At 39.3% G+C, this 26,601-nt stretch overlaps 1 protein-coding gene across 2 annotated transcripts in view; it reads right to left on the bottom strand.

Annotated features, from left to right (window-relative positions):
• Positions 1-661: 661 nt before the first annotated feature.
• Positions 662-26,601, bottom strand: part of L2hgdh (L-2-hydroxyglutarate dehydrogenase) — a 41,070-nt gene continuing 15,130 nt past the window's right edge. Inside the window, exons 5-10 of one of the 2 annotated variants that reach the window (XM_008829846.3) lie at positions 17,148-17,310; positions 15,712-15,746; positions 12,880-13,047; positions 11,680-11,837; positions 10,209-10,340; positions 662-3,022 (exon numbers count right to left, since the gene is read on the bottom strand). In XM_008829846.3, coding sequence (XP_008828068.1) covers positions 2,827-3,022; positions 10,209-10,340; positions 11,680-11,837; positions 12,880-13,047; positions 15,712-15,746; positions 17,148-17,310 — 852 coding nt within the window. In that variant the 3' untranslated portion in view covers positions 662-2,826. The remainder of the gene's footprint in view (positions 3,023-10,208; positions 10,341-11,679; positions 11,838-12,879; positions 13,048-15,711; positions 15,747-17,147; positions 17,311-26,601) is intronic. The other variant, XM_029561978.1, reaches the window with a different exon arrangement.

Raw genomic sequence — 26,601 nt, 5'->3', positions numbered from 1 at the left:
CTTCACTGTCAGCCCCAAATACAAATGTCTGTACCTCAGTTTTATACATTCACAAACAGAAAAGTGATTTTTTTGCTTTGAGACAGCATCTCACTATATAGCCCAAGCAGCCTTGAACTTGTGATTCTCTTCCCTTGGCCTTCTGAGTACTGAGATTATAGGTATGTACTGTGATGCTTCAGAGAGGTTATTTAATACAGCCATTTACAGCTATGGTAGTTTGTTTTATACAGGATATTCATTTCAGGAAAATTTTTTATTTTATTTTTGTTTTTCGGGACAGGGTCTTCCTTCAGCCCCAGGAAGACCCTGGGCTTCCACTATATAGACCAGGCTGGCCTTGATCTCAAAGATCCACCTGCCTCTGTCTCCCAAGTGTAAAGGCATGTGTCACCACACCCAGCTTCAGTAAACTTTTTAATGGAAGTAAAACAGGATCACCACAACACCAAGGATCATTAAAATATTTTAATATTAATATACATTTTATCACAGAAATACAAATTTTTTTTTGTCTTTTTGAGACAGGGTCTCCTTGAAGCCCCAGATGTCCTGGAACTCACTATGTAGACCAGGCTGGCTTTGAACTCACAAAGATCTGCCTGCCTCTGCCTCCCAAACACAAAATTCATTTTTGGTCTTTTTGAGACAGGGTCTCCTTGTAGCCCCAGCTGTCTTAGAACTCACTATGTAGACCAGGCTGGCCTTGAACTCACAGAGATCCACCTGCCTCTGCCTCCCAAGTGCTGGGATTAAAGGCCTGCGCCACCACGCCTGGCTACAAAATTCTTATATACCAGTTTTTAACAACAAAATCCTATTGACGTAGTATCAAATATGTTACAAACAGAATAATTTATATACTCAAAATACCTTCAACAAATTCTTCTCTATTCTTTTGGGGAGTATAGCACACACCCAAATGGAGAGTAGGGATTGCTTCAATCAATCATGATGGTTATTTCTATAATTTCAGTCTTTCCCAGCCTAGTGTATATACACATAATCTTACTGTTGATGAAAGAGAGAACCCCAGGGGTTGGGGATTTAGCTCAGTGGTAGAGTACTTGCCTAGCAAGTGCAAGGCCCTGGGTTTGGTCCTCAGCTCTGGAAAGAGAGAGAGAGAGAGAGAGAGAGAGAGAGAGAGAGAGAGAGAGAACCCATACACACCCCTCTCATCACATTTAAAAGGTAAAAATTCTCATTTTGTCCACAAGGTAAAAAGAATCTTAATGTAATGTTTCCATCTCTTAAGTAGTCTTAGAACAAAAAATATCCTGTGAGATGCATTTCTTGCAGGAATTAGTTGTTATGAAGAACCATTAGGGGGTCTGTTCCCTCTGTGAATGATTTCTGAATGTTTTCAATATGCCCATTCTATGTGTTGAATACTTGTCTAGTCTATTTACGTGGGATGTGCTGCCTCTTGAACTGGAGCTGATGCTATGTAGCCTTTCAAATAAATAGATGAGGTAGCTTAATTTACATAATCACTGAGGGCTGAAGTGAAGGGGAAAGGAAAAAGGAAAGGCTTTCCTATCAATTAACATGAATATCCTTCCCACTCACCACACAGGGTTGGTGAGAAGAATGGAAGACAGTCCTGGAGAGAAGAATATGTGCAGGAGGGGATGGAAATGTCTTGCCTACAAGCTGAGTCCACAGTCAGGTTGCCATAGTTCACTTACATCACTATTTTCCAACTTTCTATATGGAAGACATATTTCACTGGATAAAATATACACATTATATATGTACAGAATACAGTATGGTACTGGGCATCAACTTAACATATTCATGAAGTACACATGAATGTAAGGCACTTTCGCGGTTTACAAAAGTGAATGCCTCCAAGTTAGATGTCAACCAAGAATGGAGAAATCCTCACAAAAGTTTATAGGAATCCTGAAAACCGAAATATGTATGAATCCTTACTAATCTTGGCGAACAGTTTGGAAACCTTAGTGTGACTGAAGGACAGTTATGAACTAAATAGCTGTTTGAAAATACAGAGTTCTACACATCAGTGTCAGGATTTTAAAATGCTCTTATAAAATCCGAGTAGACCCAGGGCTTTAGTTTCTCAACCAGAGGAGACTGCTATGTAGGCAACAATCACACAGAATACTGCTGTTTAGATGGAGTGATTGTAATACCACACTATGTGCTATGAGGAGACTTACAGAGAAACTGGAAGTAATAAAGGCTCAAGTTGGTTTTATGCTATACTTAAAATCAAGTATTTTCAATTTTTAAATAAAAATGCTGTTCTAAATAATGTGAGCTTTCCTATGACTCTTCAAAAGAATGCTCACAACAACAAAGCTAAAATTTTATTTTAAAGGAATACTTAATTTTTTTTTTTTTTGTCTCTTTGACAGGGTCTCACTGTAGCCCCAGCTGGCCTAGAACTCACTATGTAGACCAGGCTGGCCTTGAACTCACAGAGATCTGCCTGCCTCTGCCTCCCAAATGCTGGGATTAAAGGCATGTGCTACCATGCCTGGCCAGGAATAGTTTATTTTTATGCCACCTTTCCCAAGAATTCTAAAAGAGCTAACCCTGGACCACAGTAGGAAGGGTATCATTAACAAAGTCATGGTTTCAGATAATACAGCTGCACTTTGCTCCTTTGCTCAAAGTAAAAGAATATAGACTTGAATTTTTTAAAAAAAAATTTATGTTACAATGTATCAATAATTCAATGGTTATCTGGGTCTAAAAGTAACATTTTAAAATCATCTTCTTAAATTTTAATTCAAGAATACAATTAGTGTATCCTTGGTGCTGATGTGGATTATAATGCTCCTCAGTTCCCTTCCTTAGCTACAACTTGAACCTTTGCTGCACTTCATCTTCGATCATTCTTGAAATTGCCAGAGAAGAAGTGGCAGCAGGGGAAGGTGCATTTCTCACATGAAGAACACGGTTTCCAATATCCCCAACTCCTCCATCAAATACAAAGTCATCAATCAGATTTCCATCTCTATCCAGGGCTTGGGCTCTTACTCCAGCTGGGCCTCTGCAAAAGGAAAAAAAAAAATGTTAGTCAACTACACCAAGGAGACAGGACACTCTACAAGGCAGTAGTTTTCAAAAGGATTCTGAAAGCAATGAAGTCTTTATTTTTCCAAACACACAATTATGTGGAAAGCTGATAGGTTTAAGTTTAGCAAAAAAGGTCTGTCAATGATAGCCTGGCAAATGTATATCCTTAGCTAGAGTAGAATGACAATACCCTCAGAGATCAGAACTGGAACTGGAGTTACAGCTGGTTGTTAATTGCCATGTGAGTGTTAGGATTTGAACCCAGATCCTCTGCAAGAGCAGACAGTGCTTTTAAACCCTGAACCATCTTTCCAGCCCTGAAATACTTATCAAATGAATATACATATATTTACTTATAAGTATCCATTCATTCTAAGAGTAGCAGATAAATTTGTATTCAATTAGAATAGATGTTTTTATTTAAAATCATAGAATGAATTTATTATAGAAACCAACAGTGGCAGCGCAAAGCTCTTTGGATTAATATAAAGTAATGGAAGTAGAAGTTACAAATTTCAGTTGCATATTTTATACATTATTAAAATTTATGGAGAAAACTATTGGGTTTAACCTCCAATATCAGGAAAATCTCTGATTAAAAGGAGATGACAAATATTTAGAGATGAAATTTGAATTAACTGCTTTTAGAATCCAAAATTACCCCCTTTGATATTGCTTAAGGAAACCCAGTATGAAAAGGCCTGTCTTTTGTGTATCATAAAGAATGAAGAAGTCAAGCAACCCTGTGAAACAGTTTTTACTGATTCTGGGACATCTAGATAAGTACTTGAGAAAGATGCAAAGAAGAACATGACAATACTGCCCTCTAGACCTCACCTGGCTGAAGAGAGATAAAAAAAATGGCTACTATTGACCAAGTGCTTAATGTGTGCTAGGAATCATCTTATTTATCCTTTCAACTCTTGGAGGTCTGTGTAGTTTATATGAAACCTTGAAGTAATACAAAGAGATTAAGTATCTTGCCTGAAGTCATTCAGCTGTACTGTTCACTTATATAGAGGTAAATAAGAGTTAATAAATGTGAATGATTGTATGATAAAGGTAAATATTCTGCCCTACAGGATCGGATTTTTTTGTTGTTTGTTTTTTGAGACAGGGTTTCCCTATAGTCCTAGCTGGCCTGGAACTGGCTATGTAAAACCAGGCTGGCTTTGATCTCAGACATCTGTCCGCTTCTGCCTCAAGAGTGCTGGGACTAAAGGCATGTACCACTATGCCTGGCAGGATCAGATTTTTGAGTTAGAATAATTTCCAAGTAAGAATCTGATACATCACTTAGAGCACAAAAAGAATGGCACTAAAATCTGGCATTTCTTAGGACAAAGATGCGGATTAGTATATGGTCCATTCTGTGTACTTTTTATAGCTCATCTCAACTCATCAAAGCAACTCTTCTCCTCATTTCCCTTAGCAAATACTGCTGCTGCTGATTAGTGTTTCTGTGCCTGAGTGTCTTCCAGAGCCGATGTTGGGTATACAAGCACTGTGACCAGTCACTGATGTTCAGTGTGCAGTGTAAAATTACTTTCCTCTGCACACACAGTTCTTGCTAATCACATATGACTTAATCTGCACACATAGTTCTTGCTAATCACATATGACTTAATCCTGATAAACCATAGCAAAAAAATTGTCCAGTTATTTCTTACAAAAACACAAGTTATTTCCCCAAACCTTTAAATGTGAAACAAAACACTGTTTTTAAGACCTCCTTTTAGTTCAAACTAACATGAAATATTTAAACTATACAATTCATGTTCTATTTTCAGCATTTTAGGAAACCTTATGATTTTCTCCTACAAGGTTATATGCAGGCTCTTTCAGAACACTTCGGCTTCAGGTCAGTATTGTAATTTGAAATTTCAGGTAAGATAAACCAAAAATGCCTGAGGGCAAAGATAATACCTTATACCACCTCCTACCTCACCTTAATTTCCAGATTCATGTGTTGCATATCCCAGGCATTCAAAAGACTATACACCAAATTTTTAAACTTCTAATTCTTTTTTAACAACTGAAGAATAATTCAGCAAATACATGCCAGTTATAGTTAGCATAGTGCTTGCTATCGATAGCTATATTATTTTGCTGTATTTGTAGTTAAGTTTAATTGCAGGGTACATCCTAGATACTTAAACATGTCCAGAAGTAATAGCAGGTGAATATATAACTAATTAGCTTCATCTATTGGAGCTATTACTGTCTCATGACAGCTATTAGACTGGAAAAATAGCTATGAAAAATTTAACTGGCATCTTTGGCAAGTCCTAAGTAGGATAGCCTAGCATTTTATAAAGCTCACAATGGCATCTACAGCCAATCTAAAACTGTAACCCCATGTGAACACATTAAATGGAAGTGGTAGTATGGAGAAGGCAAGCAATTCGTAGTTTCCAGACCTGAAGAAGCAGTGACTTCCTGACTAGCCTCCAAGAGAAGTGGATTGTGAGAGAACATGGCTCTTCCCAGGGCCACTTTTTTCCTTTTCTTTTCTTTTCTTTTTTTTTTTTTTTTTTTCTGGTGTTAAGGATGGAACCCTTGCTTTGAATATACTAGGAAGTATTCTACCACTGGCTTATACTCACAACCCTCTAAGCCTAATGTTAGGGCATAGAACATTTTGAGATTCTGTAGATGTCCTATGGGAGCTTGACTAATACAAGTACTCTACAATTGGGGCAGAAGGGATCTACAACAGCACTTAGGAGTCAAATTCTGCTATCTGTTCTATCTGCTATCTCACTTCTAGTGGTATAAGAGCTGACTGTGAGTCTCTGTTCAGCAGAACTTTACTTGAGGGAATCCTGGGTCTAGGTGCATCCACAGAGATTTTACCTTTGTTTCTATCAGGTGTTTCAGGGGGAATTTAATGTATAAAGGGGCTGGGGAGATGGCTCAGTGGTTAAGAACACTGGCTATTCTTGCAAAAGACCTGGGTTCAATTCCTAGCACCCACAAGGTGACTAACAACAGTTTGTAACTCCAGTTCCAGGGGAATCTGATGCGCTCTTCTGACCCCCATGGGAAGTGCATGATATGGGTGCACTTACATACATGTATGCGATACTCAAACACATTTTTAAAAATGTATAAAAGCCAAAAGGACAGTATATTGAACTCCTATATGAATTACCATGAACACCGTTTAAGATAAATGTTTCAACAATTATGCACACATGGCCAGTCTTCTGTTTATCTTGTTTTATCCACTCAGTGCTCACCATTCTCCCATGGATTATTTTAAGGCACACCCATATGGCATACCATTTCAAGTCAATGTGCATGAAAACTATGCCTAACAATAAAGCAGTGAGTGCTTAGCATAGACAATATTCAGTCTGTATCAAATTGTCCTGGATTTTCACTCTCTAATTTAGACATGGTGGGGGGGAAGGAGGGAGGAAGGAGAGAGATTGGGGTTGAAGCAGGATGGAGCAAGTCTGTGTCCACTTTTATAAGTTAACCTCTCCACTTATGGTCCTTATGCATTCAGATTCTCACTCGCTCATGCCTTATCCACTAAGGCCAGGATGGACAAAATTCCTTAATACTTTCTAGTGCCAAAGGGGAATATTTTTTCCTAGATTTCCTTTTTACTAAAAACACCTCAATTCTGGGGCTGGAGAGACGGCTCAGTGGTTAAAAGCACTGGCTGTTCTTGCAGAAGACCTGGGTTCAAATCCCAGCACCCACATAGCAGCTAACAACTGTCCGTAACTCCAGTTCCAGGGGATTTGACAGCCTCTTCTGCCCTCTGCTGGCATTGCAAGACATGGGTGCACTTACCTACATGCAGGCATAACACTCATACACAAAAAAATAATAAATAAAATATTTTTTAAAAAAACCTCAGTTCTAACTTTCTAGGTACATAGACCTGAGGCCTCCTTTCTAGTACCTCTGTGGAAATTAAACTGCAAGTCCCTAATGTTCTAATATCTTATTTTGTGTGGCAGACATAGACAATTTACAAAATTCACTGTGCACTTAAGAGGTACACATTTTATTGCATATGAATCAGACATCATTTAAAAGGATAAATCAGGCCAGGCATGGTGGCGCATGCCTTTAATCTCACCACTTGGGAGGCAGAGGCAGGCAATCTCTGTGAGTTCAAGGCCAGCCTAGTCTACATAGTGAGTTCCAGGACAGCTGGGGCTACAGGGAGACCCTGTCTCAAAAAGACCAAAAATAAATAAATAAATAAATAAATAAATAAATAAATAAATAAATGGATAACTCAACAGAAAGCATGTAAGGTCTAGGAGACAGGGAGGACTTTGAAATGCCATCTCCTGGCCAAGACACAGCCATCACAATCACAACTCACTGTGGTTCACAATCAGCTGTAATTGTGTGCACTAGGCATGCACAAGAATAAGTCTGTCAACAGCCAAGCATGGATTCAGGCAGGCCTGAGGGGCCCAACCCCTCCCTGCTGAACTAGTGACTGCTAATAAATTCTGGGAGAGGAGTCATTGCCTTCAGCTGTATACCCACTGATCAGCCCAGCAGGCTCTAATGGATAGCTCGGAAACAACAGACATGCAGTCACACCTGATTAAACTCAGTGGGTCACCAAAAAAACCCTGAATCTAGGAAAGGGAGGAGAATCAAGTGTAGGGAGGAGAGGCCAAAAAAAAAAAAAAAAAAAAAAGCATGAAAATGTAAAAGAACAAACGTAATTATATTTAACTCAAGGCTCCCAGTTATTAAAATGAACACATCTTTGCTACTGCTCCTTATAAGGCAGCAGCAGTACCAACTCCTCTTAGCAAATTTCTTCTTTGTTTTTGGTATTGAGATATCCTGTTTTCCTTCAATGTCAGTTATATCTCTATTTCTATATTTATTATCTATATCTATTTTGACGATGTTTATTAAATTTTCTCAGCATTTTTTATAGTATAAATGTTCCCAAATTCTCTATAGACTAGTGGTTCTCAACCAAAGGAAATTTTGCCCCCTAGAAGATGCTGGCAATGTCTGGAGGCAGTTTGGCTGTCACAAATAGGGGAATGGGAAGGCCAGCAATGCTGTTAAACATGCTGCAGTGAACTAGAGGGACCTCACAGTGAAGGATTATTTAATGCAAAATGACTGTCTCCAAATGCACCTGTATATAGCGCTGTGCGCTCTTTTCTACTTCATGTTAATGAAGCTGGTTACTGAAATTAATACCCTTAATACAGTGAGGAGACACTAATACCCATAGGCCTCAGGTCCAGCTCTATCATATGAAATCCACCGGTTTAATGGGTTTGCCTGAGGCTTCTATGAAAGGGTGGTAACTGAATATGGGCAGTGAATTCACTGCAACAGTTTCTATAAAGAATCTCCTACACCCATCCAAACAACAGTAATAGAAACCTGATTTGACCAGTCTATTTTCAGATATAAGACACTATGTCTGCTCCTCCAAACCACTGAAAACATAAAGGGCGTTATTTATAAGTGAGTAGAAGAAAATAAACCTTGATATTTTTATCCTTTTCATTTCAGAAGGTGAGTAGAAGAGTAAAGAGAAGCGAAGACATCAACTGGGTTTTAGAGACAGATTTAGATCAAGATCCCCAGAGGGAGACAGCTGACATGATTACTGCTCTCTTTCCAGATACACAGTCAAGCCTACTGACATTTTACACCAGGCTAGGTCAACAGCTGCTCAGGGAAGGTAGACATGTAGTGCTCTGGAGAGCTGTGGAAGGATGGATTGCAAGGCAATGTAAGTATCAAAGTACACTGCTGATTAGCCCCAGCAAATGGCATGAACACTAAAAATATCACCAAAGAGGAAAAATATACAAAAGGTGGTATTCAAGATAATCTACACATCAAGTTCAGAAAGTCTTTCATTCTAAGAAAAAAACAAATACTTTTCCTGACACCCCCGTATCAAAGACTTAGATTATTGCCGTGCTACCTCCTACTTTTGTCTATAAGCAGAGCTCCTGAGAACAAACTAAGAAGTAGAAGGGACTGGACAGATGGCTCAGCTGTTAAGAGCATAAAGTAGTCTTCAGAGACTTGAGTTTGAGTCCCAGCACCCATGCTGGGCAGAGCTGCCTATAACTCCAGCTCCAGGGGGTATGTGATCTCTGGTCTCCTAGTGCACTTGCACTCATGAATATATACCCCCACACAGACACATCAACATCCACATAATTTAAATTAAATCTGTTTTTTAAAAAAGTAGAGAAAATGGCAATATGCCAGGTCTTGAAGTATGTATCTAAAAGGTTTTTAATAGTCAATCAAATATAGTGTAATATTTTATTTATTATTTTTATTTTATATGTATGAGTATATGGTCTGCATGTAGGTAAGTGCACTGCCTTGCCTGCGTGTCATGCAATGCCTGTGGAGGACAGAAGAGGCTCTTGGATCCCCTGGAACTGTAGTTACCGACAGTTGTTAGCTGCCATGTGGGTGCTGGGATTCGAACCTAGGTCTTCTGCAAGAACAACCAGTGTTCTTAACCACTGAGCCATCTCTCCAGCTCCTATCAATATAGTTTTAATGTGTCTATTACTTAGTTAACATGGTATCAGTGATTTTATACAGGATTAAAGTCAAGAAGATTTGAAATCACAAAAGCAAGTTGCCAGGGAGATTTTAAAAATTCAAGAAAGATGTTTTAATCATGACGCAAAAGTTGAGGGGGCATCAAAATAAAGCTGTGGGGGCTGGAGAGATGGTTCAGTGGTTAAGAGCACCATGCATTGTTCTTGCAGAGGACACGAGTTCCATTCCCAGCACCCATGTTAGATGGCTCATAACTGTATAACTCCAGGGGGATTGGGAACTTCTGGTCTCCTCAGACATCTGATCATGTGTGCACATACACATACTTTAAAAAATAATTTTAAAAAATCTTAAAAAAATAAAGCTGTGATAAGAGTTTCAGTTTGGAGCTGTTAAAAGGTTTAGAGAATTAGAAAAAAATCAGCATCACGGGCTATGATATAGCACTGTCCAACACATGCACTACAAAAGGAATTCAACATTCTTGGGAAAAGGGGAGAGAGCAAAGATTCAGTGGATAAACTAAAAGTGAACTTACTAGTCACTAAGTCAGACCTACCTCCCAAGTTTACCAAGGTCAGGACTATATTTACAATCCCTACCATTTTCCTTACCTAACTATATCATTAATGGTAATTTCAGGGATGAACTTTTGAAGATCCTTCACTGTTTCACTAAGAAAACAGGCTTTATACATTTCATTAACTCCATAGGAGAAATTCTGGAACACCAGTTTAATGAAGCCACTAAAAGTAAAGGAAAAATCTTCATGAGACAGGAATTTTTTTATTATTATAAAACACCACATAAATCTATGAAGTCAAAAAATCTACATATTAAAGAACCATTTTGCAGCCGGGCATGGTGGCACATGCCTGCAGTCCCAGCACTTGGGAGGCAGAGGCATGCGGATCTCTGTGAGTTCAAGGCCAGCCTGGTCTACATAGTGAGTTCCAGGACAGCTGGTGCTTCAGGGAGACCCTGTTTCAAAAAAATTAAAAAAAAAAAAAAAAAAGTTAAAAAAAAAGAAACATTTTGCCAATATGGAGAGGACATCATCCAAACCCCAAATTTCTAAGGGGTCTTGGTTTCAAACTGGGAGTCTATGAAGCTTGCCAACATTAAGGCTTTCTAATCTAAATATTGCTTCCAACACAGTAAAAAGCATCTTTAAATCAGGGCATTAATTAAGCGAGACACATCCTACCTATGGTAGGGAGAGGTAGCAAGGACATTGGCTGAGAAGTTTTATCCTAATCCTTCTGTTCTACAGAGGGTGAAACCATGTAGAGTTCAAAATGCTTTCTAGTGCTTTGATATGACATCTTCTGAAGAGAAACATTACTAAAAAGACCAAACAGGTGGTGGGGAAGAGTTTGGCACCCCACACCCATGCAAAAAGCTGCTGTGACTGCACATGCCTGTAGTCCCAGCCCTAGGGAGGTTGGAGACAGGAGAATCCCTGGGGTTGCTGACCAGCTAGTCTAGCTGAATCACTGTGCTCCTGGTTCAGTTTGAGACCCTGTCTAAAAAAAAAAAAAAAAAAAAAAGTAAGATGGAGGCTGGGCCTGTACCTTGCCTGTGGCATATGCCTTTAATCCCACACTTGGGAAGCAGACCCAGAGTTTGAGGTCTTCCTGATCTACATGTGAATTCCAGGTCAGTTAGGGCTACATAGTGAGACCCTGCCTCAAAAAAATAAAACAAACAAAAACCAAAGCACACACACAAAAAGATGGAGAACAATTGAGAAAGACACCTGACATCAACTTCTGGCTGCACATGCATGTCTACACACATATGTACCTATATACCTCACACACATATATATAACCAAGCAGAATATTCATGAGGCTATTTCTTAGAATAGTAAGAATCTGCATCTTGGATCTACACAATAGTATTCTTAAGTTTCACAAAACAAACATTTTGTTCATAAGCATTTCTCTAATAAGTCACAAAACAATGGTGATCAGCTTGAAATGATCTTATCAAAGTAACTCCTTTACTAGTTTTGGACTAAATAAATAAATAAACAAATAAATCTACAAGCACATAAAATAATTTTTAAGATAAAGTTGTTACCTATTGATAACTACTTCCATAAAATCTCTGGCACTGAAGTCAAAGGGTCTGTAACCTTCCCTTTTAAATGCAAGCACTGCATTTGGCCCTAGCCAAATACTGCCATCCATCCTTGGTGTGAAGTGAATGCCAAGGAAAGGAAACCGGGCATCTGGGACCTGTAGATTTAACACACCGAAGAACTGTGAGCCCATTTCACATTCCATGATTATAGATACAAACATCTAACCAGCAAAATAAAATAGTTCCTTCTAGACTTTTGATGTGCATTGTGATCCATACTCGGATATGCTTTTCTATTACCCTCTTTCTGCTTAAAAACACTATTGACACTGATATTTATTGTCCCATCCACTCACCATCTTTCCTGGTAAAGGGGCAACAAAAATGTAACTCTTTTACTTCAGATTATCACCTCTTTCTCCTATAAGACAGGTCTGTGACTGGCAAGTAAAACCAGGGCTACATAACACAGGTTTCGCTTGGAAGAGTGGGAGAAGCAGATGAATTGCCAAAAGGCAAGGTCAAAACATTAAGTAGGCATATATTTGGTGAACCAATTTCATTTGGCTCAACTTAATATACCTTTAGATTTGCTCATCAACAGGGCAGATGCAGGAAGAAGAATGAGCATCCCCATCTTCTACCCCCTGGAACTAGAGTGGGCACATCCTTTTTACATAAAGGGCACTAATAAAGAGGTTGGCTATCTGGGATTTCCAAAAGGGAAAGTTTATGAGTGTTCCCTCTACTGTAGAAGAGGAATCTGGTTCCATCTTCTTAGTACTTCTCATGGTGTGCTCATGGTTTCTGGGACATGTACCCCTGAGCATTAGTTACAACTTAATGACCATGACATCAGAATAAAGATTCAGAAATTTAACCACAAGAGCAACAGATGAAAAGGGCATAAATAGCCCTTTAAACCTTTTTTTTTCTGATGCAGGTAAAAGCTTTTGTTTTCACTTCCTGGTTTTTTTGGGTGAAGGATGTCTTTTTGAGACAGGGTCACCCAGTAGTCACAGCTGTCCTGGAACTTGCTATGGAGACCAGGCTGGTCTCACTCTTACAGAGATCCACCTGCCTCTGCCTCCTAAGTGCTGGAATTAAAGGTGTGTGCCACCATGCCCAGCTAGTTTCATTTATTTTATGCCTAAAACCAGCTAGAGAGATTGAGAAGGCAGAAGTCTCATTACCTACCGGATAGATATTTCCTTTTACAAGATAGCCTTTTTCAGGCTTCAGGAGCAGGTAATCTCCCCTGAATGGCACAATTCGAGGATCGGGATTACAGCCACTCAGCTCTGAAATGCGGTCTGAGTAAAGTCCTGCACATGTCACAACATACCGACACTGAATTTCCTTTCCCTAGTGCAAAAATCAAAGGGCAGAATTAGTTAACTCAGGGAAGATACTGCTTGACATTGGTCTTGGCAATGATTTTTTGGATAGGGCATCAAAAGCACAGATAACAAAAGCAAAAGCAAATAAGTAGGCTACATCAAAAAGCTTCTGCACAGCAAAGGAAACTATAACTTGCCATTGACCTGACAAGAGGGTAACATCTAAAATATAAAAAAACTCAAGCAACTCAATGGAAAAAAAGGCAAACGATCCAATTAAAAATGGGGAAAGAATGGTTGGGCATGATGGCGCATGCCTTTAATCCCAGCACTCAGGAGGCAGAGGCAGGTGAGTTCAAGGCCAGCCTGGTCTACATAGTGAGTTCCAGGCCAGCTGGGGCTACAGGGAGTCCCTATCTCAAAAAGACCAGGAAAGGGGCTAGAGAGATGGCTCAGCAGTTAAGAGCACTGACTGCTCTTACAGAGGACCTGGGTTCGATTCCCAGCACCCAAATGATGGCTATGAACTGTCCTTAACTCCAGTTCCAGGGGAATACGAAGGTCTCTTCTGACCTCTGCGGCATTGCACGACACAGGTGTACTCACATACATGCAGGCAACACCCTCATAAACGTAAAATAAAAATAATAAATAAAATATTTTTTAAGAAAACAGAAAATAAGCTGGGCGTGGCGCACGCCTTTAATCCCAGCACTCAGGAGGCTCAAAAAGACCAAAAAAAAAAAAAAAACCCAGAAAATAAAAAAATTAAAAAGGGGATAGAACCTGACAAGACACCTTTTCAAATTCACATAAACAGCCACCTGCTACAAGAAAAAGCACTCAACTTCATGAGACACCAGGTAAATCCAAATCAAAACTCTTGAGAGATCCTCTCTTATCTATTAGGAAATAAGTAATATGTCTATATAATTACTCAATATTTCTTATTTTTTTATTATTTTATGTGTATGAATGTATTGCCTGCTTGTGTGTAAGTCACCCATGTTGTACAATGCCTGTGGAGGTCAGAAGAGGACATCGATCCTCTGGAACTGGAGTTACAGATGGCTGTTAGTCTCCATGTGGGTGCTGGGATTCAAACCTGGGTCCACTGCAAGAGCAACCAGTGCTCTTACCCGCTGGGCCATCTCTCCAGCCCCTACTCAATATTTCTTTATTGTCACTATTATGGGCTGAATTATGTCCCCTCAAAATTCATATATTCAAGCTCCAACCTATTATAGAGGCAATTAAGGCTAAATGAGGCCATGAGGGCACAGGTCTAATCCACAGAACTGTCATCCTTTCAAGAAGAGATAGCTAAGATCACCCAGGCGTTCAAGGACACAGTGAGAAGACAGCCACTTATAAATCAGGAAGAAAGACCACAATAGGAAGTAACCCTGATAGCACCTTCGTACTGGACTTCGGGCTCCAGGAGTGAAAAAGTAACACTGCTGCTCAGGCTATCCAGTTTGTTGTTCTGTCATGGCAGTCTGAGAAAACAGGACATAACCTTCTCTCCCATTATTTACAGTTTCTTAACCCCAGCACTACTGCTATTTGGAGAAGGATACTTCTAATGTAAGATGTTTAAACGGTGGTTACTTTTATATGTCAATACTTAAGGATCTAAATGGGAAGGTATAGTCTTTTTTGAGAGTTAACATATTTTCAGTTGTATAAGGGATAGTTATATGTTGTTAGATGAAAACATAATTTTATTTGCTATTTTTATTTGGAGACTAAGAATGGTTTTAAAGAGGATATAGTTGTCCACACCTGCTGGGCATAGTAATGTGCAATTCAGTGTTCCACTTGGGTAACAAGATACCTGGCTTCTCAGATTGCGTAGAAAGCCTTTGATCACTACCTTCTGATCCTCCACTTCCCTAGATGGTCTCACAACCATTAATCCAGTGTTCCACACCACTCAATGGTTCCTACTTTAGACTATATGAAGATAAAGGAACACAATCACGTTGCTCTGTACACACTATGCACTCCTCCACATCGTTAAATTAGTAAGTGAATGTACATCAGTTGGTAGAATGATACAACAGCTATCAATTCTGGCTAAATTAAAACACTTCAGATGAGTACAATGCTATTCTTTGCTAGCATAGCTGCTTTATTAAAACATCCTGAAAGTGAAACCTTTGTTTAAAAAAGACTGTTGCATTGTACTAAAAGAATTTATCAAGTTAAACTTGGGGACGCATGTCTGTATAGTGACTGGGATAAGCTACCCAGGATCCTGTGAACAACCCCTCACTCATGTTCCTGTAAGTAGCCCGAATGAGACTCACGGTCATCAAAACAGACATGAAAGTAGAAGGGGGACTAACTGGAAAGAGGAAAGGGGTCAGTGGGAGGGGACAAGAGGTTACAGAAGGGTGGATGCAGTCAAAACACATTCTATACATGTATAAAAATGCCATAATGAAACCCAGTATTATATGTAAGTAATATATGCTAAGAAAAACGTATTTAAAAAAAACAAGGTAGCTGGCTCCGGAGAAAGGACACCTGAGGCTGTCCTCTGCCTCCCACACACATGTAGCTACACACATGTGAACACATACACACATAAATGTACATACAACAAAAATAACAGTAATTCAATAATTTTCTAAGTACAGGAAAAGGATGAAATTGGACAAGAGTTCAGCTTAAGAATCTTTACCTTTGTACTCCTTACAACAATTGGGTATTTCATCCCTAGAGGGATAAAAAAGAATTAGTGAAATTTTCAGTTTAGCAAAGGAAAGCCGTCATTATTTGAGATATTGTAACAAATTTAAATGACTATCAATTGTATTCTACTTTTCATTCTCAAATTTTTTATCAAGGTTAAAGTAATTCATATTTGACAAAATACAAAGTGTGTGCACTATTTGGCTAGGCTCTTTTAACTCATCTTTGTTATCAGCTATTAGATATAATGCTCTACAGCAGACCATCGTCAATCAGTATTAATTCTGTCCATAGAAGTAAAGGTCGGGACACAAGACACAAGAAACCCTGCTGTCCACATGTTGGTTACCCGATTCCTTGCGGAGTTGCGGTTCTTTAGAGAAGCAAGTGTTTCCGTAACACAAAAATTCTAATAATGAACTGACCATTCATAAAATTTGCTTCCATTTACTGGTGGGAGAGAAAGTCTTACACAGTATATGTACCAAAAACAAAGAAAACAATCTACCTGTATATAAAAATTGACTTTCTGTGCTACTTACCTATAACAATTTTATAGTAATTTTGTTCCTCATCTTAGAATTTAGAAGAACACTAGGAGAATGATTCATGCAGTCTAGATTTCCTGTAAAACCTCTTAAGAACAAATTTTTTTCTCCTTCAAATTTCCTTGCAGTAAATAGAAAGTTTATGTCACTCATTTCATTTTTAAAAAATTAATGCTCTCAAAGCAAAACAAAAAAGAACTTAAACTGTTGTCTAAAGTCGAGTAGAAGGGTTGGAGAGATGGCTCAGCAGTTAAGAGTACTGGTTGCTCTTGCAGAGGACCTGGGTTTGGATCCCAGCACCCATATGGTGGTTAACTGTCTGTAAATCCAGTTCCAGAGGATTCAATGCCTTTTTCTGACCTCCATGGGCTCTGGACAACATGGTGTACTTATATTCATGCAGGCAAAACACTCATGGGATAGAGGAGGTTGGACTCAGAATGGCTGAGTCTTTTTATGGTACTGGGCTGCCATTTCTGAAATCTAGAGGAAGAATCACCAGGTTATCGTCCTAGGTCATATTCCCAGACAGGTGGATTCAGGAAGTCTAGGTGGTGCTAATTATATGTGTTTATAAGAAGCATCCCCAAGAGATATTGACTTAACCTGTGGGGAACTGTTTGCAGGACAACTGTATATTAACAGCCTTGGCAGTTCAGATTTTGGTACCAGCCACAATATCTAATGAAGGCCTACTTCTTTCAGGACATGAACTTCCATGAGTTATGGGTTTCCTCTCTCCAATCTCACTCTTGATCCTTCTGCACTCTCTCTCACTCTGACTCTGTGTCCTATTCTAGCTTGACTCCTGGTAGCCTCTGACCAGTAAAAAAAGCAATCCCATTTTAAAAAAAGTCTTTAGAAAAGGACAGCTTACCATCCTTACTTGCTGAAGGGCTTTCTTTAGCCATTTCAATGTCTTTTACTTCAAAATCTTTCAAGATAGAGCCACCTGCTTCTTGGAAATCCTGGGCAAATGACAAAGCTATCTTTCGGTAGTCCACAATGCCAGTATATGGACAATCAATAGCCATTAGACCCTAGAACAGAAACATGACTAAGTCAAATAATACAATAAAAAAATCAGTGAAGTTTGTTCAAAATTTTATTTTTGTCTAAAAATTTTTACTTATTTATTTTAATGGGAAACACATTATCTTTGCTTGACAAAAATCTGACAGCTTTTTTTAAAAAAGTAACAGAACAGTTTGCTCTCTTAAGTGCCTAAGAGCCTTAAGTGTATTTGATGAAATACATACATGTGTTTAATGGAGGGGAGAAATAATACTAGGTAAATAAGAACATCTCTGTAATTTTCCTTCTTTTTCTTTTTATATATAAAGGTGTTTGATTTCCTCAACATAAGACCTGATACCCTACGCCCAGAAAGATGGCTCAGTGGTTAAGAGCACTACCTGTTCTTACAGAAGACACAGGTTCAGGTCCCAGCACCAACATGGTAGCTAACAAACTTCCCTAACTCTAGTTCCAGGGGATTCAACCCCCTCTTCTGGCCTCTGTGTGCATTACACATATGGGGTACACTTACATACATGTGGGCACTCATACCCATAAAAAAAAAAACAAATAAACCAAAAAATAATAATAATAAAAAGACCTGATACCTTGAATCTGCTAAAGGAGAAAGCAGGATATACACAGATCTTATAGGTACAGAAAAGGACTTTCTGAACAGGACTCTTTGTACAGGCATTAAGTCCAACACTGGCAAATGTGACCTCATGAAACTAAAAGGCTTCTGTACAGTAAAGGACACCATCATTTAAGTAAAGAGGAAACCTACAGAATGGGGAAAATTTACCAGGTATACCTCTGACATGGTTAGTATCCAGAATACACAAAGAACTTAAAAAAAAAAATGATGCCAGGTATACCTCTGACAGGGCTAGTATCCAGAATACACAAAGAACTTAAAAAAAAAATGATGCCAGGTGTAGTAGCACACACCTTTAATCCCAGCACTTAGGAGGCAGAGGCAGGCAGCTCTCTGTGTTTAAGGCCAGCCTGATCCACATAGTGAATGCAGCTACAGGGAGACCAGTCTCAAAAGGACCAAAAAAAAAAAAAAAACCCAAACAAAACAAAAACAACCAAACCCAAACCAAAACAAACAATGCTGGGCCAAGGTAGCTCACACCTTTAATCCCAGCACTAGGGATGCAGAGGCAGGTGGATCTCAGGTCAGCCTGGTCTACAAAGTGAGCCCCAGAGGGGCTGGGGCTAGGGAGACCTTGAAAAAACAAAACAAAACAATCCAACCCAATTAAAAATTGAGGCAAGGAACTAAACAGGAAGTTCTAAAAAGATGGAAAACACACACACACACACACACACACACACACACAAATATATATATATTGGTCTTTTTGAGACTGGGTCTCCCTGTAGCTCCAACTGTCCTGGAACTCACTATTGTAGACCAGGCTGGCCTTGAACTCACAGAGATCCACCTGCCTCTGCCTCCCAAGTGCTGGGATTAAAGGCATGTGCTACCACATCTGGCGAAATATATATTTTTTTAAATGTTCAACAACTTTAGCTATCAGGGAAATTCAAACTATGAGATTTCATCTTACCTCAGAATGACTAAGAGCCAATGAATGAATGAATGAACAATGATAAATGCTGGCAAGGATGTGGGGAAAGGGGGACTCTTATTTACTGCTGGTGGGAGTGCAAACTGCTGTAGCTACTATGGAAATCAGTGTGGAAATGCCTAAAAACCAGAAATAGATCTACCACATGATCCAAGTGGGCATATACCCAAAAGACTATATCCTACTATACAAAGATACCCACGTTTATTGCTGCCCTTTTCACAACAGCCAGGGCATAGAAACAACCTAGCTGTCCATCAACTGATAAATGGATAATGAAAGTATCATACATTTACACAATGGAATATTATACAGCTATTAAAAAGATGAAACTTGGGGCTGGAGAGATGGCTTAGCAGTTAACAGCACTGACTGCTCTTGCAGAGGACCTGGGTTGGATTCCCAGCATTCTGTGGCATTGCACGACATGGGTGCATTCACATACATGCAGGCAATACACTCATTAAAAAAAATTTAAAAAGATGAAACTTGCAGGTAAATGGATAGAACTGGAAACAATCATCCTGAGTGAGGTAACCCAGACCCAGGAAGATAAGTTATTTGTTCTCTCTCATAAGTGGATAGAGCTTTGAATCTTTTCTCTTTCTTTCTTTTTCCCTTCCTTCCTTCCTTCCTTCCTTCCTTCCTTCCTTCCTTCCTTCCTTCCTTCCTTTCTTTCTTTCTTTCTTTCTTTCTTAACTGGATTTAAGGTCTGCTTCACCAGATGGAGCCTGTATTAGGCCTAGGAACCTGTGCTACACAGGTTATTCTGCTAAATGGACTTTTTTTTTTTTTTTTTTTTTGGTCTTTTTTAGGCAGGGTCTCCCTGTAGCCCCAGCTGTCCTGGAACTTGCTGGCCTTGAATTCAGAGATCTGCTTGCCTCTGCCTCCCAAGTTCTGGGATTAAATTTGTGCCACCATGTCCGGCCTAAATGGACATATTTTTAAGCTAATTCCTAATGACATTACTATACCCATAGATTAATGCACCTTTTAAACTCTCACCAGAATTTTCTTCATATAGCAGATAACAATTAATGCAGAGACCCAGAGAATAAGAGACTGCGGAGTGCTTAGCCCTGAATGAGACACCTGTATCAAACTCTCCCCTCCCAAGGCTCAGAGATAATTGTGGATGAGGGAGAGGAAATTTTCTAAAAACAAGAAGTGGTGATGACTAGAAGGAAACAGTTTTCCAGACAGCAGGGCAGTTACTCATGAACTCAGAGCACTTGTGATAGCATGCAAAAGACCTATGAAAACTAAAGCCAGGTAAAACCCCAGCGGGGCGAAGAGGAGGTAAGAAGCCCCAACCCTAGCTGCGGAATTCTCGGTAACCGACAGCAGCTATGAGCGGGAGAGTCCAATTCTTTAAGGATGTAATGGACCAACACCAGAGTGTATTTGGGGCTACAAATTACTCAACGGACCTTAAAAATAATAATAGAGGACATGAAATCAGGAACGAGGTAGTAAGGGAGGCAAAGACAGGAAAGGAAGTCTGAATATAATCAAAATAGATTGTATGAAATACTCAAAAATTAAGTAAAATATAAAAGAAAAAAATTTTTTCTTACAATTTTTAAATTATGTCTATATATGGGGGCACACAGGGTTGGAGGTAATGTGTCCATGGGAAGAAGTGCTTGTGGAGTTCAAAAAAGGGCACTGGGGCTGGAGACATGGTTCAGCACTTAAGAACACTAGCTGCTCATCTAGAGGACACAGGTTCAGGCACCAGCACCCATAACTCCAGTTCCAGGGAACCCGATGCCTTCTTCTGACCTCCAAGGACACTGCATGCACATGGTGCACTTACATACATGCAGGCAAAACACTCAAATACACAAAAATTAAATAAATAAATAGGGCATTGGATCTCAGCAACTATGAAAATAAGAGCAACGTGAAGGGACTTATGGTGGCATGCAAAGTGGCAAGACCTGAAGTCAATCCACCTGCACGGACTGAGGGTTTATTAGGTACTTGTGACCATGCTGGACATTTGAGTTAAACTGAGGGAAGAATAATGGTAAGACATAAATAAGGCCAAAGATCTAGGTGAAGCTCAGAGCATGTGAATCCTTCAAGCAGGCATTAGAAAGGCTGAGCAGAAATTATAAGCCACATTAGCAGGGATTTTGAAAATGCTGTAGTGATGATTAATTTACTTCACATCTCTGAACACTGGTTCTCTCCTTTATTAAACATTCATTTCAGAGCAGGGAGTGTCATCACATCTCCATGTACACACATACACACACAAACACACACACAAAGCCACACTGCAGTCATGCCCCCCCAGTGCCACTGTGTTTGAAGACAGGACTTTCAAGGAGATAATTAAACCAGGTCATAAGGATGAGATGGTAAATCCATAGGTTGGTATCTACATAAAAAGATGAGATATAGACCAGGTGCGATAGCACACGTCTTTAATCCCAGCACTTGGGAGGCAGAGGCAGGGGATTTTCTGTGAGATCAAGGCCAACCTGGTCTACATAGCAAGTTCTAGGCCTGTTGGAACTACAGGGAGACCCTGTCTCAAAAAAAAAAAAAAAGGCTATGAATATGGAATGGAAGTTTTTATATAACTCACAGTTTCTTTCAGGTGCTGTGAGAGATTAACAGCCGGGTTTTTTTTGCTTTTGTCACTGAAGACATGAATTTAGACCTAAACTAATGCTTGCTTTATTTTTTGGAATAAATGTTGAATGTGTCATTGGCTTTTTCTAATTCTAAAGAAAAGGACAAGAGCAGGAATTCACACAAGAAATACTGAATATATTTTGTTGCTACACTTTGACAACAGTTTTTTGTCGCCTTGCTGTATACACACACATCAGTTCTCTAAATCATCTTCCCATAGAAGGTAGCTGGTTCCCCAGATAAGCCCGGAGCTGAGTACAACCAGCAATTTCTGCTGCCTTCCTGTTTGGTCAACAGAGCACTGTTGTTTCCGTTTCAAAAACTAATATCTGAAATAACATGTTAAATATCTCACTGCTGTATTCCCTGCCCCTACCCAAGCCCAGCTTGGCCCTTACAGCTTTTCACTTTGCTACCCACCCCTAAGCAACAATGCCTGATGGCCAAATCATGCCAAGGGCCCACAAAGCATGCAATATTTGGCAAACTTCACCATTTACCTGACAGTCTTCATTCTAGAATATGAAAGCCTTTGTTAGGTTCAGGAAGTCATTCCTGTTTTGGTATGGCTGATATAAGACCTTACATTAGTCTTTATCCAACTCAATTTTAACCTACAGATTGTATCTTCAGTACAATAATCGAGGAAATGAATATAATATCAAGGGTTTACTCCACAAACTTCCTTATTGACCATAAAAACTGTGACTAATATAGTAAGAAAGGAATAAAAATGTGCTGTAAAAGTGCTTCATTCTGAATCAGTGGTTTTCAGAATTCCAAATGTTTGTTGTCCTTATTCACTCTGTATTCCTATTACCCCGCATAATACCTTACATACACAAGTAACTCGAGCATGTACTGAATTAATAAACATTTGAAAGTTTTTAAATATACTACATTTCCACCTCTCCAAAACTCCTCTAAAAAGTCTCCCTTCCTTTTTTTCTCTTTCTAGTCTTGGCTGTGTGTGAGGGAAGCAGAGCAAGTCATTGCTGCCAAGCAATCCAGTTCCCTAGTCCAAGACGGGCTACAGGACAGTCAGCAAAGCTGAGATGGGGCTTGTGATAAGCTGGCTATGTCTGTCAACCAGAAAGTTGGGCATGCATGGTCTAGGTCACCAGGTCACAGCTTGAAACAGAAGACCAAGCAAGTCAAGTGGCTGAGAAAAAAACCAGGCAAGCAGGACAAGGAAAGCTGGGAGCTGCACTTAGGAAACAAGAGGAGCCAAAAGACATGTGGCTGATCAATAATGCAGAAGAAAAGGAAGAAGAGTCAGAACTGAGTCAGGGATGACACTGAGGATTATCCCAGAGGGAGTTATGTGAGTTATCCTCTACAGCAAAGTTTACAGAGGCAGCTTAAAGTCTTACAGGATCCTCTCCCAGAAGTTACTTTAGTCTTCTTAAAGGGATCTGGTACAAGAGTTTCCCTGATGACTTTTTTAAGAGGGCCTATGAGACTCAGAAGTGATCCTGTACCATGGAAACATTCATGGTGTGGTGACTGGGATGAGAGAAAAGGGAGAAACTTACTCAAGACACCTTTTATGAAATCACTAGGCTGTACTTCCCATGTATTGTCACCAGTTAATGATTACAAACGGCATTATATAAAGTATATTACTTCTGTGGAGGCTTCAGAAAGAAGCAGGATCTACCTACTTTAATCACTAATCTTCAAGTGGGGTTCAACTCTGGGAAGGCTTAGCTCCTTAGACTGAGCTAACAGTGCTGCCTTACCATTGGTACAAGTCAGAGCACTAGCTCTACCACAACAGTTACACTCAACAGTTGTTCTAAATTCTATCTCTGGCACATTGACTCCTTTCAGGTTACCAGTCATGCTTTGCTCATGATTCACATCTGTAGTAACTAACCAGAGTACTCAGCACACAGTAAATAAAAATCTTTCAGGCTGACGAAACAAGAACCATACTTCTTCTAAGTCAGTTACTTGGGCAAGGCACTCCGTGAGGAGCTGTGTGAACTTAGAAAAGCTAACGACTAATTTCCCTTTCAAAAAAAATTTTTTTTTTAATTTATTTATTTGGTCTTTTTGAAATGGGGTCTCCTAGCCACAGCTGGCCTGGATTCGCTATGGAGACCAGGCTGGCCTCGAACTCATAGAGATTGGCCTGCCTTTGCCTCCCAACTGCTGGGATTAAAGGCTTATACCACCACATCTGGCTTTATTATTTTATTTTATGTGTATAAGTATATTGCCTGCATGTATGTAAGTGTACCCATGTTATGCAATGCCCATGGAAATTAGAAGAGGGTGTTCAATTCCCCTGGAATTGGGAGTTATGGAGGGATGTTAGCTGCCATGTGGGTGCTGGGAACCCAACCCAGGTCCTTTGCAAGAAGCAGCCAGTCCTCTTAACCACAGAGACAGCTCTCCTGCCCTCAATTAAAAAAAAAAAATTTTATTTATTATTTTTATTTTATGTGTATGAGTGTATTGCCTGCATGTATGTGAGTGCACCCGTGTCATGCAATACCACGGAGGTCAGAAGAGACTTCGGATTCCACTGGAACTGGAGTTAAGGATGGTTCGTAGCCACCATGTGGGTGCTGGGAATCAAACCCAGGTCCTCTGCAAGAGCAGTCGGTGCTCTTAACCGCTGAGCCATCTCTCCAGACCCCTCAATTTCTTTTTTATAAGTTAAAAAGTGTGTGCATATATATCACTTTATTATCAATGCATGCATACTTCATGTGCTTCATCCAAAGGACTTAGAAGGATCACCATGGTCAGGTTCAGAGAAAATATCCAGACTTACCCTTAACCATCACAATATGTGAAAAACTGTTTTTAAACAGCAAAGCCTGATATAAAGAATCATGGGCTCTTATTAAAGTTCTTCTCGGGGCTGGAGAGATGGCTCAGTGGTTAAGAACACTGACTGCTCTTGCAGAGGACCCGGGTTTGATTCCCAGCACCCACATGGCGGCTACCAACTATCCTTAACTCCAGTTCTAGGGGAATCCGAAGTCCTCTTCTGTCCTCTGCAGCACTGCACGATATGGGTGCACGCAGATACATGCAGGCAATACACTCACACACATAAAAAATATTTTTTAAAAAAGTTCTTCTCAAGAATATATAGCAGACAACAATCAGATGGAACCCTCCAAATATCCCAAATTTCAATACTACTATGAAACCAATCCTACTCTCAAACTCTAAAACTGAATTATTTTTACATCGTGATCAAACCTACAGAAGGGTCAATTCAGATGTCTTTTTAAAAATTTTTTAATTTATGTGTATGAGTATTTTGCTCCCCTGTGTGCACGTACATCACATGCGTGCCTTGAGTCCGACACCTGGAGTTAGAGGTGGCTGTTAGCCATCATGTGGGTGCCGGGAACCAAACCCAGGTCTTCTGTAAGAGCAGCCAGTGCTTTTAACCCCTGAATCAGCTCATCTTTTTTATCTTTTGAAACAAATCTTTAAATTTTAAAGAGCTTTTCATTGGGGAATAAAATTTTTCTAAATGTAAAAACTGGCATCTCATTTTGAAGATTATAATTTTTTTTTGTTCTCAAAGGCAATACTAGATAGGAGCACCTTAGCTTCACAATCAAATTCCATCTGAATCACATAAAACTACCAAACACTAACAAATTTAATGTACTTTCAGGAAGCACTTGTTTGATAAAATTTATAGAAGGCTGTTGTTTTAGACTGCACTCTCCAGCACTGAGTCACAATAGACCAAACCAAAATGGAGTCACTCATGCTAAAGTTCCATGTCAGCAAATTAAATTGTATATCTGATCCTCTAAAAAAATAAAGAGACAAAGATAATAGCCAAATCTCCAAACAGGCCAGTGTTAGCATGATTAAAGAAGTTCCTTTATTCCAACCCTACAAGGAAAGTAATTTTGATAGACCTGCTTTTTGTTCTATTTCTAAAGCCAGGCCCCTCTGCTCAGCTCACTGGAAGCTTTTTTTTAAAATTTTTTTATTAGAGCTACTGTAAATAAATAAGATAATATGATAATAGTACAAGAATCAATAGGACAGATCTAGTACAGACCCATTCACACAGAGATACCTGATATCACAAAGGAATACTATTGTACAGTAGGGGAAACCAGGCATTTTTCTAAATGATGCTCTGGTCAACTGGATATTCTCATATGTAGGGAAATACACCTTGACCCGTGCCTCATACTATATACAAAATTTCAATCAATTGCAAAAGGCTTGCAGAACTAAGCATGAAAGGTAAAAAGAAATATTCAGAAAAACCCATATTTCATAGACCCTGGGATGGGAAAAGAGTTCTCAAACAGAACACAAAAAATACTAAACGTAAAAGAGAAATATATACATAAATTGGTAAATTTATAATGCTAACATCTGTTTATCAGAAGATACTATTAAAGTAAAAACACAAGTTATAGAGAGAAGACACTATAGTTATATTAGTGTTTATAAGTTTTTATTTATGCATACAGTAGACATATGAATGTATATTTACCAAACTCTGGTGCACCCAACTTCATAAAAGCAATACTACAGGACTTTAAGACCCAGATTAATCCCAACTCATTAATAGTAGGGGACTTCAATGCCCCACTGTCTCCATTAGATAGGTCAACAGGGCAGAGAGTTAACAGAGAGACATCCGAATTAATCAATATAAACAATACCATATATCAAATAGGCCTGACATCTACCGAGTATTCCACCCAAGCACCAAAGAATATGCTTTCTATTTAGTGCCCCATGGAAATTTCTCCAAAATTAACCATATACTGGGGCACAAAACAAATCCCAACAAATGCAAAAAGATTGAAATAATTCCATTCATTCCATCTGGAACACAAAGCAATAAAGCTTAAAATCAACATCAGAAGAAACTCTAGTAACTACATGGACACATGGAGATTAAATAGCACATTCCTGAATGATGAATGGGTCAAAGGAGAAATTAAGAAAGAAATAAAAGTCTTCCTGGAACTAAATGAAAAGGACAATACAACACAACAAACCTCTGGGACACATTAAAAGCTGTCCTTAGAGGGAAGTTTATAGCTCTACGTGCCT

This window comes from Nannospalax galili, unplaced genomic scaffold (genome assembly GCF_000622305.1).
Source record: "Nannospalax galili isolate Female #2095 unplaced genomic scaffold, S.galili_v1.0 scaffold253, whole genome shotgun sequence".
NCBI classification, from domain to species: domain Eukaryota; kingdom Metazoa; phylum Chordata; class Mammalia; order Rodentia; family Spalacidae; genus Nannospalax; species Nannospalax galili.
Note: the sequence above shows the minus strand (reverse complement) of the source record. Positions and strands in the feature narration are given on the sequence as shown.